This window comes from Ictidomys tridecemlineatus, chromosome 16 (genome assembly GCF_052094955.1).
Source record: "Ictidomys tridecemlineatus isolate mIctTri1 chromosome 16, mIctTri1.hap1, whole genome shotgun sequence".
In the NCBI taxonomy this organism is placed as follows: Eukaryota; Metazoa; Chordata; class Mammalia; order Rodentia; family Sciuridae; genus Ictidomys; species Ictidomys tridecemlineatus.
The window spans coordinates 7,761,393-7,780,919 of NC_135492.1; the positions used below are offsets into that span (position 1 = coordinate 7,761,393).

The 19,527-nt window shown below is 33.0% G+C and overlaps 1 protein-coding gene across 1 annotated transcript in view; it reads right to left on the reverse strand.

The window, feature by feature from the left end:
• Positions 1–7,345: 7,345 nt before the first annotated feature.
• Positions 7,346–19,527, reverse strand: part of LOC144371428 (ankyrin repeat domain-containing protein 26-like) — a 56,446-nt gene continuing 44,264 nt past the window's right edge. The window contains exons 7-8 of the mRNA XM_078033748.1: positions 11,630–11,829; positions 7,346–8,254 (exon numbers count right to left, since the gene is read on the reverse strand). Of these exons, the coding sequence (XP_077889874.1) occupies positions 7,346–8,254; positions 11,630–11,829 (1,109 nt within the window). The remainder of the gene's footprint in view (positions 8,255–11,629; positions 11,830–19,527) is intronic.

The window sequence follows — 19,527 nt, forward strand, 5'->3', positions numbered from 1 at the left end:
TTTAACCACTTTGCAGGTTATACTTCCCATCATCACAAGTATGACAATGTAGAGAGGAAAAACTATATAGAACATTTTGTCTCTAGATACCATGTAAGGATAATATTTAAAAATTAAAATAAAAATCAGTTAATCTGTCAGGTGTCAGAATGTGCCCAGAGTGTAGTTATAACAACACTGGACACTTAAGGTTTCAGTTGTAATCTTTCAAAAATTGTGAAACTTGTTCATGTTTCCATGTAGAAGAAGTTTTGTCACACTATAACTATGTGAATCACAAAACTTCGAAAATACTTAACTAAAATCTAATAGCCTAGATTACATATAGGAGAACACTAAGGGAAGAAAGCTTAATAGTTTACCTTCAGATGTAAAATGCAAAGGTGAGTGAAAGATAAACTTCCTAGACTAATATTTCAAGAGTACATTCATTTCCTAACATTACTTCCACAAATTATAGGATCTAGTTCGCTTTTGCATGCTACCGATCTCATCAACCTGTCTCAAAGTTATGCAGTAGACACAAATTAAGGAGACTAAGTTGCTCTTTTTCAGTCTAGGTTTTGACATACTTGTGGAATCTGGATTGTTGTATATGGAAGTGCCTATATTCTCTCAGTTGCATTTCTTAGAATTTTCAGTTCAGATTCCAGATGGCTAATTCTGAGTTCCATCTGACTTCTTATTGGAGTAAAATTAGTCATTCTGAACTGTTCTGTAATATCCGGAGCTGCTTCTTGTGTCTAAAGAACATAAAAAGAATATATTTTAAAAATAATTAGAACCCAAATAATTATTATGTAGTTATTTTATTTAGTTCTGAGTCAAAAATTCAGACTGCAATTTTAAAAGTGAAGAAAAAAATATTAGACTGTAAACTTCTGTCACCAGTATCAATTACATTAAATCTGAACCAATAATAATTGAGTTCTTCCTCTCCCCCTTTCCCCCCTCATTCCCTGCCCTCCTCCTCTTCCTTTCTACTGCAAATGGAACCCAGGGCGTTGAACAGGCTAGGCTATCTACCATTGATCTGTGCTCAAAGTAATGAATCATTCTCACATTAGCACTCAGATCATCCCATAATTTAAAGAATAATAGAATCAATTCAAAATATGAAAGTTGAAAATTTTAACTTAACAATTCAAAAGTATACTTCTGCATCATATTGTTTTCTCCTCATAGTCTTACTTATGCCCACTATTATCAAATATCCAACAGTTATCTGATGAAAATTATTACTCAGATCAAATTAGCTGAAAGGATGATGTAAATTGTGGTATTTAAAGGGGTATCAAATGTCTTCCTTCTCTTAGAAATCTACACAACATCTTTCCTCAAGAGACATAGAATACGTCTATGATACGTCTATCCGAAATACAGTTTACAATGAAATGAATTAAAGCAAATTGCAGATAAGTAAGATAGCCTGTAAAATCAGAAATACTTGTTTTTGCTTCTCCTCTAAATCCCATCTTGTTCGATGTTCAATGTCACATTCCCACCGTACTCCTTGGCCTCGTTCTACTCGAGTGCTCCGTGTGTGCCTTGGAATGTTTACTACATTTTCTTCCAACTTCTTTTGATTCCTTTCTATTTTTTCAAATGTATCTTGTATGCTTTTAATAAAAAACAAGTTCTGCATAAAACATTCATAGTTTATTCTCAAATGTAAATGCTTTGAAGATGCATTTTTCATCTTTGTAGTGAGATCATCCATCTGCATGAATAAAAGAAGTATGAAAAAACACAATATGAAAATAAAATAATGAAAATATTTGACACAAACTCAAACAACAAATTTTACATAAATTCAATTGCAACAAAACATAATGTATGCCAGCATTATGACGAGTAGATTAAGTTTCTATAATAAGGTATATTAGCTTTTCAGTTGGTAAGGATTACACATCTATAAATCCCAATTCTGGCTACATAATAAATGTTGAGGAAAAATATATAGAAGATGATTTTTCCCATACTGAATTTACTATTGGATTAAGTGAATTTAATTTTATATTTTGTCACTGAAATATAGTTAGAATAAAAGTCTTAACAGGCCAATCTACTAACAAAAAATATTGATTGATATCAAATAGTAATTTTGTTAAAACAACTATTAGGCATTAATATTTTCCATTCATTCTAGAATGGGTGTGGATATCAGATATTACTCTCACCTTGGGAGAATTTATATCTCAACAAGATAATCACCATGCAAACACTGTTGGTGACAGAAAAGTCAGAGAAAGTGCATGAAAAATAAAAATTCATTTTATGTGATCTCTGAATAAACATGATCAAGTGAATAAAAACAGACAAGTCAGAAAGTACAACATGAATAACACAGAGATATGGTACAATCGGCAAAATTCATGAAGACCACAAAGAGGCAGGGTAATAAAAACATGTCCAAATATTAACTTGTAAATAGTCATGTAGTACTGGAGTTGTCTAGAGGTGGAAGCATTTTATGGTTTAGCAACTGATAACTGGCTAAGTGACATGGTCATAAAACAAAATTCTACTAGACAACAGAAAGAAATAAAATAGTGATGCTTGCTACAACACAGAGGATCCCTGAAAAAAGTATTCTAAGTCAATGAAACTGGTAAAAAACAAAAGACCTACTGTTGTATAAATTCACTTGCATGAAATATCCATTACAGGGTAATTTTAGAGTTAGAACTATAAGCCAACTTCCAAACAAGATTTCCAAAAAGCAAAAGTTAATATCAAGAATCAGCAAATGGTGGCTGGTAGTTCAGTGGTAGAGTGCTTGCTTAGCATGTGTGCAGCTCTTGTTTGATCCTCAGCACCACACATGAATAAATAAAGATAATGTGCCCATCTACAGATAAAAATATTTTTTAAAAGCATAAATATGGGGCTGGGGCTGGGGCTGTAGCTCAGTGGTAGAGTGCTTGCCTTCCATGTGTGAGGCATTGTGTTTGATCCTCACCACCACATAAAAATGAAGATATTGTGGTCTATGTACAACTGTTGTTTTTTTGAAAAAAAACAAAAAAGATCAATAAATGGGTTGGTATCAAACTAAAAAACTTTTTCACAGCAAAGGAAACCATCACGAATTATGAACAGAGAACCTTCAAAATGTGAAAAAATCTTTGCCATGTGCACCTCAGGTAGAACATTAATCACCAGGATATACAAATAATTCAAATTTTTTAACACCAAAAGAACACCAACCAATAATCCAATCAATAAATGGGCAAAGGAACCGAAAAGGCACTTCCCAGAAGAACATATGCAAATGGTCAGAAAATATATGAAAAAAATTCAATTAGAGAAATGCAAATGCCACACTGAGATTTCATCTCACTTGGGTCAGAATGGCAACTGAAAAGAATAAAATAATGATAGATGTTGGTGGCAGTGTGGGGAAAATGTTCACTTACACATTGCTGATGGGACTGCAAATTGGTGCAATCACTCTGGAAAGCAGTATGGAGACTCCTCAGAAATCTTGGAATGTAACTGCCATTTGACCCACTTATCCCACTCCTTGATTTACACACAAAATCCTTAAAATCATCATACTACAGTGACACAGTCACAACAATGTCTAAAGTGACTCAAATCACAATATTCAAGCTATGAAACTTTCAGTAGATGAACAGATTTAAAAAATGTGTCATGTACACAGGATGGAATATCAATAAGCTGTGAGAAAGAATGAAATTATAGCATTTGCCAGTAAATGGATGGAACTGGAGATTATCATCCTAAGTGAAAGAAGCCAATCCTCCAAATCCAAAGGCTGGAAGTTCTCTTTCATAAGTGAATGCTAACACACAGTAAGGAATGTGGGAAAAAATAATAGAAGTTCATTGAATTAAGACAAAAGGAATGGGAATGAAAATGGAAACAGAAAAGACAGCAGAATAAATCTGAAACAACTTTCCTATATTCACATGTGAAAACATGACCAGTGTAACTCCACATTATGTACAAATATAAAAATGTGAAGTTATAATCTATGATGTAAATATTCAAATACAGTCTCCTGTCATATATATCTAAAAAGAACAATAAAGAAACAGTGTACTACAGGGACATAGCCACATCAATGTTTATCGCAGCACAATTCACAATAGCTAGACTGTGGAGCCAACCTAGATGCCCTTCAATGGATGAATGAATAAAAACATGTTGCATATATACTCAATGGAATATTACTCAGCACTAAAAATAATGAGACCATGGCATTTGCAGGGAAATGAATGGCATTAGAACAGATTATGCTAAGTGGAATTAACCAACCCCAAGAAAAACAAATGCCGAGTGTCTTCTCTGATATAAGGGAAGGGGGGTGACTCAAAATGGGGAAGAGAGGAAGAGCATGGGAAGAAGATTACCTCTACACAGGGAAGAGGGGTGGGAGGAAAAAGGAGGGAAAAGGAATTGCACGGATCCTGGAAGGAGACCTTCATTGTTATACAAAATACATGTGTGAAGATGTGAGAAAAAAATAATAGTGTTACCTTAGATTAGGTAGAGAGAAGTGATGGGAAGGGAGGGGGAGGCTGGGGAGATAGGAAGAATAGTAGAATAAAACGAACATCATTATTACCATGTGTATATATGTGAATGCATGACCAATGTGATTCTGCAACCTGTATACTCAGAAAAAAATGAGATATTTTATCCCATGTGATTCAAATGTATGATATGTCAAGGTCATTGTATTGTCATGCGTAACTAATTAAAACAAATTTAAAAATCACATAAAAATAAAATAGAGTCTTGCCTAAAGTTAAAATAAATAAATAAATAAAAGTACTATGGTTTACATTTGTAAATTACTAAAATAATATATTGGTAGTTTTCCAGGACTTTGGACGTGTAGGGATTAGAAAACTGACAGCTAAGAGGTTCCAGGTTTCTTTTCTAGTACATGAAAATGTTCTAAAATTGACTGTGTAAATGGTTACATAACTCTGTTAATGTACTAAGAGACACTGTATTTTACATGTTATATGGGTGAATTCGATGTCAGGTGCATTACATATATCATAAAAATGCCTTTTAAGAGATGTACTAAAAAAACTTAGCTAACATTTTTCATTGTCTAGTTTGGATAACAGTCCAGACATAATACAAATATTTATATGCTTCATAATGTATCTAAATAAATTAAAAAATAAAGAAATGGCGTAAGTTTTTCAATAATTAAACTAAAACCTAAACATATCTGTATTTTGAGAAAAGCATAAAAAATGTGTACACATTTTTAAAGTCAGTTTAGTAATTACTTGCAGATTTTTAATAGATGCACAAAAATGAAGTAAAAATAACAAATTTTCCTGAAACATTCTATTAAATAGTACCTCTATTTAGTTTTCCTTGTTGTACCATGGAAATAGAGACAGCATGAAAAGCTGCTGGGTTATAGAAAAAAGTCTCAGCTTTACTCAGACTAGATGTTTTAATGAAAGATGCTGATTTTGTAAGAGAAAAATTCTAAAAGAAAATTTTAAGTGTAAGAAATAAGTGCAGTATAAAGATCCCCAAATATAATAAAATCAATTATAATGAAAATATAAAGAAAGCTGTTCATTGAAATTAGTATCCCAGAATAACTTTTATTACTTAAGCAGGTGTTGATTTACAGATGACATGTTCAATTTTCTACATACTTGACTTGTCATTTGTCTTAGTTTCTTCATTAAATCCCGTCTTTATATTTTTAATTTATGTGAAAATGTGCTAAATCTTCTAGAGAAGCCTCTGATACACGTTGTAGTTTCAGGGTACCAGCTGGCTGTTTTTCAAGATGTCTCGCAACTACCTGATATTTCTGTTAATGATTTTGTTACTCAGCTCACTTTAAAAATTTATTATTATTATTGTTATTGTTATTATTATTACTATTGTTATTATTATTATTATATAATGATGTTTACTCTGAAAAAATATCACTACATACAACAGTAAGCTGCTGTTTATTTCTGAATTCCCTTAAGAAAATAGAAGATTGTGTACTCCTGCTTAGTCACTATCACATTCCTTACACAACAGGGTGAGCCCTGTATCTCTACATACTGCCCTTGATAAAGTTGCAATGTTTAACAAACTACTGAAATCTCAATCAAAAATGGTTACACAGGTCTCACTGGTAGTGGTGAATTCTACAGAGGTTATTATCCCTTTATTATTAGAGACTCAAGTTAATACTCCACATCCTCACATCTTTAAAGCTTTGCTAAAAGAATTCCAATATACTTTCACAAAGAATAAAGGAGATGCTAGGTAACCTGGTCTCCACCTCACTGCCTGTCCACATCTCCTAGATTTCTCACTGGTCTTCACACCACTCCTGATTTACATAAACCTTGTCACCCTCATTAGTCTGGACATGGGGGTTCAGTGCCAAATTAATGAATTTTAGATGGCTACAATTATCTTTGTCACTATATAATAGGAATTAGGCCATGAAATGAAGAAAACTATTAGCAAGTTATCATGAATATATGCATCAAATTACAGATGAAATCAACTGTGGTTTTGCTGCAATTCATCACATTAGTCCCAATTTATGATAATGACAGATAGATGCTTTTAAAGAGGTGGACAAGACATGAATAAAAACAAACAAAAAAAATATCCGGACAGTTATTTTCAGATTTATGATAAACTTAAATGACTAAAAATAAATTTACCAACTAGAAATATACAAAAATATACTGAAGAAAGTCTACTGCAAAATACAGCATCTACATTTCAGTTCAACTGTAAAATCTGGAATGAACTGTAAAAGTAACTAATTTATTTGAAACTAGGTATGAGCATTTCCATTATGTGTTTCATTGTGATCTTCAAGTACAGCAACAAGAAGACATTAAAAGTGTTATTCAGTAATGGGATGTAGCTCATTGGTAGAACATGTGTTTAGCATATGCAAACTTTGGGTTGAATTAATAGCACCAAAATTAGATATTGTTTCAGCATTATTGAGACCATATTACTAATGTCAGCATATAAACCTACAAAAAAAAATCTTAACTCAAACTCTTAAATCTTTATAAGAAACAATTTCTTAAATTGAAGGGTCAGGCCCAAGTTTTAAAACTTTCCTCCTTTTTAAATATTAAAATACATTTTAACTAAGTCTTTTGTGTTTAGTTGACACATGAGTACCTATAGTTATTTTAAAATATGTACACAGTGTGTAAGAATCAGAGCAGGGAAATTGGAAATCTCAGCAATTTAAACACAGATTGGTCATGCTGCAAATGAGGTCTAAGTTATTTTGGCTAGACAACAGGTTGTAGTTCTGTGTTGATACAGAAACACATTCATAATATCTACATTTTTATATTCATCAAGATTCAACATTTAGCCATAAGCAGATATCACTTTGAGTATTCCTTTCAAGACTCTTTATAAAGATATCTTGCTTGATACTTACTTCTTCTGCTTTCTCCTTTCCATATTGATCCAGTTGTTCTTTTAAATGATTAGTTTCATTGATTAATTCCAAATATTTTTTTTCCAGCATCAGACGATATCTGACATTCCGAGCTTGAAGTTTTTTTATAACATCATAAAATTGGGTTTGGACATTAATAATTCCATCTATTTTATTTTCACCTTTGTTCTGATAGTCACGCAACTGGTCTTCATGCAATGTAGTTTCTCTTTGTAGTTTAGATACCTTCTCTTTAGAAGCTTCCTGCTTTCTGAGATGTTCATTCCTTTTTATTTCTTCATTTTGATACCTGTGTTCCATCTCCTTCAGTTGGCACTGTCTTTGGTTTAGGTGTCTGTTTATTTGATCTGTAGCCAAAGTCATTACTCTTGTCTGATGCAGCTCATTTTCTAGGTCACTTGTTTTTACTTCAGACTTTGGAACCTGTTGGGAAGAAAACTCACTACTACCGTTTAGGTTAGATACATCAATATTCTTTTTTTCCTGTGAACTATCTGTTTCTGGTCTTTCTGTGCTTTGTTTTTCACTCTCAGGTGTGAAATTTTGCGATGTATTCTCAACTTTCCTAATACCCAACTTTTCATTGTCCTGAAATATTTCCATAAGTGTTTCCTCATTCAACTTTTGTGTCCATGGAAGGCTGGTATTCTTTTCTCTTAAAATTTCAGTATTCTCAAAGCACTTCTTTTCCTGGTTCTGATATTTTACTGTGTCCATTTCCAGTCTCTTCATAGAGACCTCATCCTTCTTCTTGTGATATTTATGCAATAGCTTGTTCTCTGTCCCATCACTAGGAGAAACCTAAATAAAACCAAGGATACATTTAGCTAGCACTCAATAAAATGATGTTTCATAATTTTCACAGAAATTAAAGAAAAACCTGTTTATTAATATGGTGAAAGGGTTTCAATAAATAGATACCCACAGAAGAAAAATTAGATGTAAACTTCTGAGCTTATAAAAATATAAATTTCCAAGAGTTCAAAAGTTAATTTAAGAAGATGGATTTATGAGAGTAAAAGAAAATTATAACTTAAAGAATGTAAGAACTGCCAGGTTCAGGGGCTCATGCTTGTAATACCAGTGTCTCAGTATACTGAGGCAGGAGGATCACAGGTTCAAAGCCAGTCTTCAGCAATTCAGTGAGACCTTGACTCATTCATAAATAAAGAAATAAAGAAATGGCTGTGATGCATCTCAGTGGTTGAGCACCCTGGTTCAATTCCTGGTTATAAAAAAAAAGAAAAAAAAATAAAGATTGAAAAAATCTGCATTATACCAGAATGAAAGAATAGATTAAGTGATTAGTTAGTTTGCCAATGTAAAAAAAATAACTTTGCAGAAGAGAAGCAACAGAGAAAACCCCACACATATAGTTATCTAATACTAGACAAACACACTATAAAACATGCATTGGGGAAAGGATATGTTCCTCAATCAATTGTGCTGGGAAAACTAAAAACCCATATGTCATAGGAAAAATTTAAGCTCTATTTCTCAAAAACAAAGTGGATCAAGGACCTAGACAATAGATAAAAGACCCTAGACGTATTACAAGACTATACAGGCCCAGCACTCCATCTTGTCAGTGTAGGAATTGAATTCCTCAAAAAGACACTTAAAGCACAAGAAGTAAAATAAAGAATCAATAAATGGGGTGGTATCTTTACAGCAAAGGAAACCATCAAGAATGTGAGTAGACAGCATATAGAATGGGAGAAAATGTTTGTCACTGACATGTCAGATAGAGCATTAATCTCCAGAATATATAAACAACTCGAAAAATAACTCACAAACAAAAAATAACCCAATCAATAAATGAACAAAAAACTGAGCAAGCACTTCAAAGAAAAATATGTACAAACAGTTAACAAGTATATAAAAAAAATGTTCAACACCTTTAGCGATTAGAAAAATGAAAATTAAAATTACACTGAGATATAAAGAATGGAAGTAACAATAAATGTTGGTGAGAATGTGGGTAAAAGATTGACTCATACATTGCACCAAGCAATTTTTCAGGAAAGCAGTATATAGATTTCTCACAAAACCTGGAATGGAACGACCATTTGACCCAGTTATTCTGCTCCTCAGTGTATACTCCAATGATAGTATAGTGACACAGCCACATAAATATTTATAGCATCTCTTCACAAAAGTTAAGCTGTGGAACCAACCTAGGTGCCTTTCAACACATGGAAGAATAAAGACAATGTGTTATATATACACAATGGATTCAGCCATGAAGAATGAAATTATGGCATTTGCTGGCAAATGAATGGAACTGGACACTGTCATGCCAAGTGAAATAATCCAGTCCTCCAAATCCAAAGTCTGAATATTCTCCTTAACATGTAGTTGGTAACACACATAAGGGTGGAGGATAAAAGAATAGAAGTTTGATGGTTAGGCAAAAGTGAATGAGGGCTGAGAGGGGAGGGGAATATAGTAGAATGAATCTGACATTACATTCCTATGTTCACATATGAATACATGACCAGAAAAACTCTACATAGAACAAGTTATATGCTATGTATGTGTAACACACCAAAAGAACCCTATTGTAATGTATACCTAAAAACAATAAATAAAAATTAGAATTCACTACTTCTTTGTTGATCTACTTTTAGGATCGTATGATCTACCCCTTAAACCGTTAAAAATTCCAAATATTTTATTATGTACATATCTGTTGGGATGGCTTCAGTGGCAAATAAAAGAACACTTAACTTTAAGAAGAATAAGTTTGCAATCTGACACCTCATGTATTCAACCAGACCATAGTAAGAGCCTTAGCTCTACATCTACATAACAAAAGTTCTCCAAGGTCTTTTCCTAAAAATATTCCTAGCATATTCTGTTTTCTAACATTTTGTAGCTGTGAATGAGAATTGCATCTATTGATAAATTATAAATGTAGGAACAGCATTAAACACATGATCTATATCAATGAACAATGTATCACAATTCTGAAAAGGAGCACAAGGCTAAAAACATAGGCAAATTGTGCTCTCTCTCTCTCTCTCTCTCTCTCTCTCTCTCTCTCATTGGAAAACAGAAGAAAATAATTCAGGAAAGATTTCCTTTCTGCCCATGTCTATCTCTTTTTGTTTGCAAAAATGTGTTACTGAAATTTCATATTGTAAATTCTGTCATTAGGGTCTCATAGAAATTGTCTGTAGGATTCATTTTGTTCTGCTAAAATCTACAAATTTATTTCAGCAAGGTTTTGGCTGTATATCAGCAGGTGACAGAAATCTAAAAGATTAACTTAAGAGTGGGACCTTCAAGATTAAAAAATAATTCCAAAAGGTAGATTTATTCTTTATGAGTAAATGTCTTACATTTCACTTGCACAAATGACAGATAAATTTGGGTGAGTGAAAACATTTCTTGGGGTGGGGATGTGGCTCAAATGATAGCGCGCTAGCCTGGCATGTGTGCAGCCCAGGTTCGATCCTCAGCACCACATACAAACAAAGATGTTGTGTCCGCCGAAAACTAAAAAATAAATATTAAAATTCTCTCTATCTTTAAAAAAATTCAAAAATTAAAAAAAAAACATTTCTTAAATGCAGACAGAAATGTAATTGTGAAACACTTTTTTAAAAAATGATTTAAATAGGTGCATAGATATTTAGTTTGTATTTTAACATAAAACACCTAAATTTGTATTTATGTCAGTGATTAAACTAAACTTCTTCATTCATTCAGAAAACAAATGCTGAACAACTACCAGATGCAAAGTTTTGCTGTAACTAGTTTTGTCATAAACATTATCATTTAATGTTAGAGTCAGATAACATTGTGGTATTTTTTTTCTGGTTTGTCAGATCTTTTTTTTAATTTTTTTATTGCCAAATAATGAACATTGTGTTTTAAATCAAAATAGTACTTCACACCCCACATACCCATGCTTTGGGAAACAGCAGACTGCATATAAATGGAGGTCCTATAAGTCTGTGTTTCCTGGCATTGTGGGAGATGTCCGAAGTGTGTGGAAGTACACACACACATGATGACTGCATGTTGGTGAAATTGCCAAACAGCACATTCCTCAGACCACATTGCCATCAATAAGTGAAACATGGCCATATACAATAAGTTAAAGAGATTTTATAAATAATTCAAATGAAATACAGTAAAAATTTGAAACTTTACTGAACGTTCATTTACCTGATTAAAATGATTTCTTGCAGTCTCCAATTCTGTATCTATTGTACAAACAGAGATTTCAGCTTGCTTTCTCACTTGATCCTCTTTGTTAAATTCTGTTTCTTTTTCTTTTAATGGGTTCTTATTTTTTTCATGTAACATATCATTTTTTCTCTTCACCTCATCTTCTTTTAAGGTATATCTGAAGTTAATATGGATGCCTTTTAATTGATTTTTGCCCAAAACCAAAAATGTCTTTTTATGTTCTGGCTCTTTGTATGCTGATTTAGTATCTTAATAAAAAATTTATGTTCTCTGAAGCTTTTCTAGTTTAACATTTTAAATTTCTCCTTTAATCTTGTGTAAAACACACATAATTGAAAGTCAATAATAGAAGATTGTTTGTTATTTGATAAGTTTCTATTACTAGCAAATCTTTTAGATACCACAGAAAAGTAAATTAGAAATGATTTGGTAAATTGACAAGTTTAAGGTAATTTTTTTGCACAATCATAGGTCCTCCCCAGTTAAAAAGATAATTTCATGTCAAATAAGTTTTAAAGTCATTGTTTATATACAAACTTATGAATTCAGTAGTAATATCATTCATTTTTATAAAATATGTCATTAGGCATACCTATAATTGGCTTACAGTGTAACAGCATATTCAGACATTCTTTTTTCAATATGTGTCTTTTGGGGCTGGGGCTGTAGCACAGTGGTAGAGTGTTTGCCTAGCATGAGTAAGGTGCTGGGTTCGATCCTTAGCACCACATATAAATAAAATAAAGATATAAAAACATGTATTTTTTGTATTACTATAACCTCGAACTGGGATAAATAATCTAATACCTGTTATTATACTTTTTATGTTTCTTTTATGGTAACACTCTCAACTTACCTTTTTGATCATTATGTATTTTACAAAAAACTCAAAATCCCTTTTTGAACAAGATGGGACCTTAAAAAATATGTGTGTGCACACACACAATGGAATATAAGACATAACAAAAATAAATTTATGTCAACATATAGTCTACTGTCATGTATACTTAAAAAACATAAAAAGTATATGTCCTTTCAATATAGAAATATGAACAAATTTATGAATGAGAATGAATTTGAATAAAAAAATCTGTTTTCATTTCATTTTTTAATGAATGTTAATGTTAGAAGTGTAGCCTAGTATCTAGCTCAGCACTAGCACATCACACTAGTAACACAAAACCCTGAGTTTGATCCCCAAAATCAGCCTAAAACTATAAATGTATATAACATGTTTCAGGGCAGTGAGAAATGCCTCTCTGGTGGAATACAAACTTTCTTGAGAGAAATTTAAAAATCCTGTAATCTTTTTAAAGTTTCCCAACTTTAACCAAATAACTCTATATTGAAATGTTTTTCAAAAGTAAACAGAAATATGGAAAGTTATTTTTTTTTGTTTTCTTCTCATCCCCAACTTTGGTACCAGGGATTGAACCCCCAGAAGCTAAATCCCTTAGCTACATCCCAAGGTCTTTTTCATCTTTTTTTTCTTTTGTTAGAGACAAGGTCTCATTAATTTGCTTAGGACATTGCTGCTATGTTAATGAGGATTATTTTGAACTTTTGATCCTCCTATATTTGTCTCCCAAGCTGCTGGAATTATAGGCACATGCTATGGTATCTGAGTAGGAAATGATTTTTTTATAAATGATATTTCTTGAAATATTAATTGTAATAAAAAGTTAAAAATATAAACAAATAACAATCCCAAATTATGCTTGTTAAATAAATAGATTACTAGCAGATGGGGTTCCATAGAGACATTAAAATTGTGATGGGGAAAAATATGAACTTAGTTTTTAGAAGTAATCACATTTAATAATATGCTATCATATTTGCAAGTATTTTATAATTTATTCACGTTTTCTCCTTTGCAAAGTGCTAACAGATGAGGCAGTAGTTAAAAAAAATTTGTCCTTCTTATTTTATTGGATTAAAGGAAAAGATTTCACTCCTTCTTTCAACCTAGGATATAATACCTCAAATTGTGAAGTTGTTGTTTCAATTCTATATTTTCTTGCTTAAACTCTGATACCCTCTTTTTTAGCTCATGAATCTCGTTTTCCAGTTGTGCATTTTTTTCAAAATGTAGTGAACACTGTGTGCAGTGACTTTTTTTGCTTTTTATTATTCTTTGAAGTGATAGAACTGCTTTCTGGGTTTTCGATAGGCTAACAGAATCTGTCAGAAAAAAGAAGATATAAATAAAATATGTGACTAATTTAAATATATGAATGCTGTATATTTCACATGCATTGTTTATACACTAAAACAATGAGTGCATAAAAACACGTGACACAATATGCTGAACTCTGAAGATATAGCAGATGAGATTAGACCCCTATTGTTCTTTAGCTTAAAATCTAATGGAGAAGACAGACACAAAAAAGATCATTATAATTTAGGCAGATATTAGAAAAGAGGTTTGTGATCTAATACATAAATCTGATCTTTAGAAAAGATTCCCTGAGGAAAATGAAAATACACTGAGAAATTAACAATGAACAGAAAGCAGGTAGAATGTGAAGAACATTATTCTTTCCAACATAAAAATTCAAGTTTTCCAACTCCCCTGTGGTCTATACTTTTCTTGTACAGAAACTAAGAGGGACACTCCCACTATAACCTTCTGCTGGACTTTGGTCTTGAGAGAGACAACTCTTTATCTTTCTTACTTTTTCTTTATTCCCTGTTTACTAGGTTCATTTCTCCAAGTATTAGAATATATCAGCACTCATGTTATAAATAAATATTCTATCCAAAGAAAAAACTGTGTAGAATATGTTGTTCTTACCATGGACATGTCCATCTTCTTTCTCTTTTGCTTTATGATGTTTCTCTCCAGATGAGTGAGAAACACACATCTGTGGAGAATCCTCAGAAAATACCTGCAAAATAAAGGACCACAATGAGCTGCATGAAGACTTCACTATCACTCTTTTAGACATCACCCAAGTTTTGGTCTTGGAAGCAGCTAACTAACATGTAGATAACTACAGACTGAGCAGTCATACTTTCCATAGCGTGTCTTAGCATTGTGCTCCAGATGAAGCTGAACACTTATCTTCCAATGGCTCCTGATTTGGTAAAATCATGGTGGATATCATAGAAAAGGCATTCCTTGACAACATGCTAACAAAGGTGTATACACCCCAAAGGACGGGAGGAATGATATTCATTGTAACTCATCCGACTTTGAATTCACTATCAAATGTGAGAAGGCTTTCGAGTCTTATTTTAAAGAATTTTGAGGAGTATGTTTCATATTAAATAGGATTACACTTTTTAAACAATGAACTAACAAAGTTTTTGTTTGAAAATATGAAATTTAGGTGTTCAGTTGGGGATTTGACACTGAGATATGGCCCCTGCCCAGGATACACCCCAAAGGGAAAGCTGTAAACCCAAGGACCTACATATGCCAGCCAAATAAAATAAATCTAGATGTGTGCTAAATCTCACACAAGGAATGTTGGCAATGTGAGAAAAAAGATGAGATAGCATCTCTAAATTCCATCATTCCCCATTAATGCACACAAATACATTTCTTTATTATACTAAGAAATTTTAAAAAAAATTATTCAACAAATTGACTGAATTTTCTGCAAGGAAGAGAAACAAAATGAAAAGGTCACCACAGAAAAATTGTTTAATACATGTAAGAAGACAGAAATTGCGTCAACATACTTTATACACAACCAGAGATATAAAAAAATTGTGCTATATATGTGTAATAAGAATTATAATGCATTCTGCTGTCATTTATTTTTTTTAAAAATCAATAAAAAATAGCAAAGAAACATTAACCAGGGTATAAAGTTAATATATATATATATATTATATAATATATATATTAATATATATAAATATATATATTTCAACTTGTAGCAAATAACTACTGAATTTTACTAGAATTTTGAGCCTTTCACAACATCACCCTTTCACATGAATGCAGTCAGTGACCATTACCATTCATAACCCAGGTGGTTATTTGTCAGTCTCAAATTTAGTCTCAACATTTTATTTTTCAAAATGTTTTTGCAAGTGGAAGCACAAGCAACATTTAGAATTGTTTTTCCTCCATTACGTAGTAAATTTAGCTATAAGTTGACAGGACTACTAATGCTATTTATTTTCAGATTCTAACCAGTTCAGAGTGGTTTTAGATGTAATTAGTAATATAAATGCCTGGATTCCAAAAGTCTATTTAAAAGATATTTTTATTTGGCCTCCTTTACTTTCCTCAAGAAAGAAAAACAAGAAGAAACAGGAAGAAATGCTTTATATGTTGACATACCTGAGACTGGGTACATTGAGCATCATCAAAACTTTTGTGCTCTTCTTCTGAAGTCATGTCAAAATGGGTCTCTGCTGATAAATGAATACATTTACTCACATTCCTTAGAACTGCATTAGAAAGCGTGAACATCAATCCAAATAGAAAAGGATAATTGTAAAACCAGAACAACTTAATATTCCCAAATGTGATTTCCAATTAAATTTAATATTTGGTAAATAATTACTGGTTTCAACTTTACACAGTTTTTATTTATTTTTCTTTCTTTGTGTATACACCTTGGGAGTGGACCCACAAACTCATGCATTCTTGTCAAATACTCTATCATTTATTTCTATCCCATGGCCACTTTAATTGGCAACTGGAGTCCTCTGAGTGGACTGAATACAGCCATCCTTCAAGGCTTGGACTTCCAAGTAGTTGTGAATAAACATGTACCCATTTGCACCCAACAAACATTGAGTTCTCAGGGAGTATTTTTTCTTGATCCAAATCCTCAACACACATCTTATAGAGAAATGACAGGATACAAGGTTCAGCGCAAACCATATTGCCAAGATTTGTCTACTCAAGATCAATGAAATTTGCTCAGAAACAAGCTTGAAAATACACATAGAAAGAAGGGCTGATTCTGGGAAAATGTTAGTATAGAGTAAGCTGCATTCTAAGCTGCACTATTGCATGGAGAAACCAAAGAGTTGGTGAAGAGCTTCTCAGCAAAGTGAGTGAAAGAGGGATTTTATTCAAATCCCTAAAATTTCTGAACACTGAAAAAGTCCAGAGATTCAGTAAAATGTGTACCATAAACAAAAAAACCCTACAACCTGCATGCAGATGTGCCTCAGACAAAGGGAGAGAGAAAAGAGGAATTTGCATTCTAAGTTGTACCATGATGTGCCATGCTAAGGAGAAACCTGAGATCAAAAATATTGCTTAAAGTGATCTGACAAAAAGATGCACTATGCACTGGTGCTTAAAAAGCATGCTCTTCTCTCAAAGAGTGATGGGAGTGCTGAAGCCATAGCCATCCTTGAAAAAAGTGCAACAGTATTTCTTTGATTCAGTTCCTCTAAACAACACACACACACACACACACACACACACACACACATGAGGATCCTGGAAGTGCCTATCAAGGAACCTAGGTTGTGCCTCATGGAAGGTAGAAAAAACTGGTGCAGGCTAGACTATACCCATGTGACTCCAGTGAGAAGGGCAAAGGGGAACCTATGTGTCTGGAAGCTAATGTGACCAGCTGAAGTGTCAGAGAAAATGACCTAAGAAGGCAGAGAAAATGTGCCCCCAAGGATGGTGTTTTTATCTGGCTACTCACCCCTAAAAAAGACAGGCGAGAGGTGAGTAGCCAGAGAGCAGGAAATGGTGAGAGCATGAAATTCTGTAGGCCCACACAGAGAAAAGTATGAAATAGATCAGGATTTGTCTCAGAATAAAAGGATAGGTGAGGCCTAATGCCAGAGGACAGTTGAGGCAGAGGAAAGGTATAAAGATACAGAATGAGGCTTGGGTCATGTCAGGAAATATTTCTAAGAAATTTCAGAAGGTTGACCTTTCACATTCTAAAGAGATGCTTATGGTTACATTTGCATGGTAGCTAGTTCACTCCAAAGGGTGGAAATAGGGAGAATGTAATAATATGATATGTAGGGGAAACAACTCAGAATAGAGGGGATATTCCCAGAAACAGAGGAGAGATCATTTTCTGTGACTACTGATGACATTGTGAGGAAAATCCTCCCACCTCTTTGGGAAATCCACCTTACATGTGAGAACACTGGTAGCATTTCAAGTGTTTTAACATTGTGTTCCCTGGAGTGTTTTAATGTAAAACTTACCCAATTTGACTGTCTTTTCTTTCACCTTGCCTAATCCTTTCCGTGGAAGCACCTCTTTTATTGTGATGGGATCGGTGCACTTAGAAAGAAGATAGTACATAAAGAGTGTATTTTTCATTGACTACAAAGTTAATAATTTAGAATAAATATAGAAATTTAATTACCTTTCTGAAATCAGATGAATCCCTAGAGGCTGAAAAACAAAAGGGGTATATAATCAAGCAAAGTTGAAGAGGACAAAACAACTCATACATTACAGATGCCTCCACACACATCTGAGGTCCATGGTTCAGCTGTGCTAAAAATTATGCTATCTCCTGGGTTTCTGTGCTGGCTGGTTTGGCTGACAACAATCATGTGACTAAAGGAATTTTGTGAATAGTTTTTGTGAAACATGCTGTTCATTTCACAAACCTGAGATTATTTGTCCAATGACCATAAATAAAACAGACAAGGAAACATATGCCAATGCAAAGATACAGATTGATGGAGAATCCAACAATCCTCTAGTGGAGAAGCAAAGATGGTCTCTAAGAGATTCAATGGCAAAGGTGAAGTCAAAACAAAAACAAGCCATTGAACCTATCTTTCTGAAATACTATTGAAAAGATTTAATCTTTATAATTTTAAGTATGTATATATTTACTGCATTTGTCCTTTCATTTTTGTTTAGTAAGGCCAAAGCTGTGTTCAGATCCCAGGGAAATGTTAGGTTCATTTCTCAACAAAGATTTCTGAAGGAGTCAGTTGATATACATATTTTGACACTGAAAGCTATGACATCTATTATTTGTTTCTTATATTCAGGTGGGATGCTGGTTCCTCTTGTGCATCCTCTATTCATGTATTTTCTGGTTTAAACAGATTAGATTTTCATGATCCCCTTGTGTGAGAACAGATAGTTTCTACATCTGAGAAATAAGGGTTAATTGGTTTACATTTTTGAGACATAAAAATTTAAAGGGAAAGTTGAAATGGAAGAGCACAGCTTTATCTGATAAAAATAATATATTATTACACACACAAACACACGCATATATGACAAAGATTTTGGGTATTCAAAAAGTAAATTGTATAAAGAGTTCTGTTTGCAAATGAGTTTGGTTTGGTGTGACTTGCCAGTGTTTTAAGTGTATTCACAAAAGGCCAGGCCTATCAAAAAATTATAATTAGCTTTTGAAGGATGAGGATGTAGCTCAGTAATGAAGTGAATTTCTAGAATGCCCATGATCAAAATTTTATTTTCAGGCAAATAGGAAATAAATACAGAAAATAATTATGTAAGGAAAAAAGAGAGGGAGGTAAGGGAGTAGAAAGAAAAGAAAAGAAGGAAGGAAGGAAGGAAGGAAGGAAGGAAGGAAGGAAGAGAGGAAAGAAGAGAAAGAGTAGAGTTGTCATTAAAAATCACGAATGATTCTGAAATGTAATATTGCTCCTCAGAATGACTCAATTTAAACCACAGCAAGCAGTATGTCTGATAGGTATGGAGAAAAGATGGTCATGGCTGGAATCTTTCCCCAACTTACAAGCCCCTCATGATTCAAATGATGGACAAGTTACAGTCTCTCACATATTGTGAAAGATAGATATACCGATAGCCCCTGAATTGCATGCTCTCAGTTTCCCCCTTCATTCCCTCCAAGATTACCCAGCTATCTTATTTTGTTTCTTCCACATTTCTCCTTCCCAGGAACTTTTCAAAAGCAACATCTTGATCTCTGGTC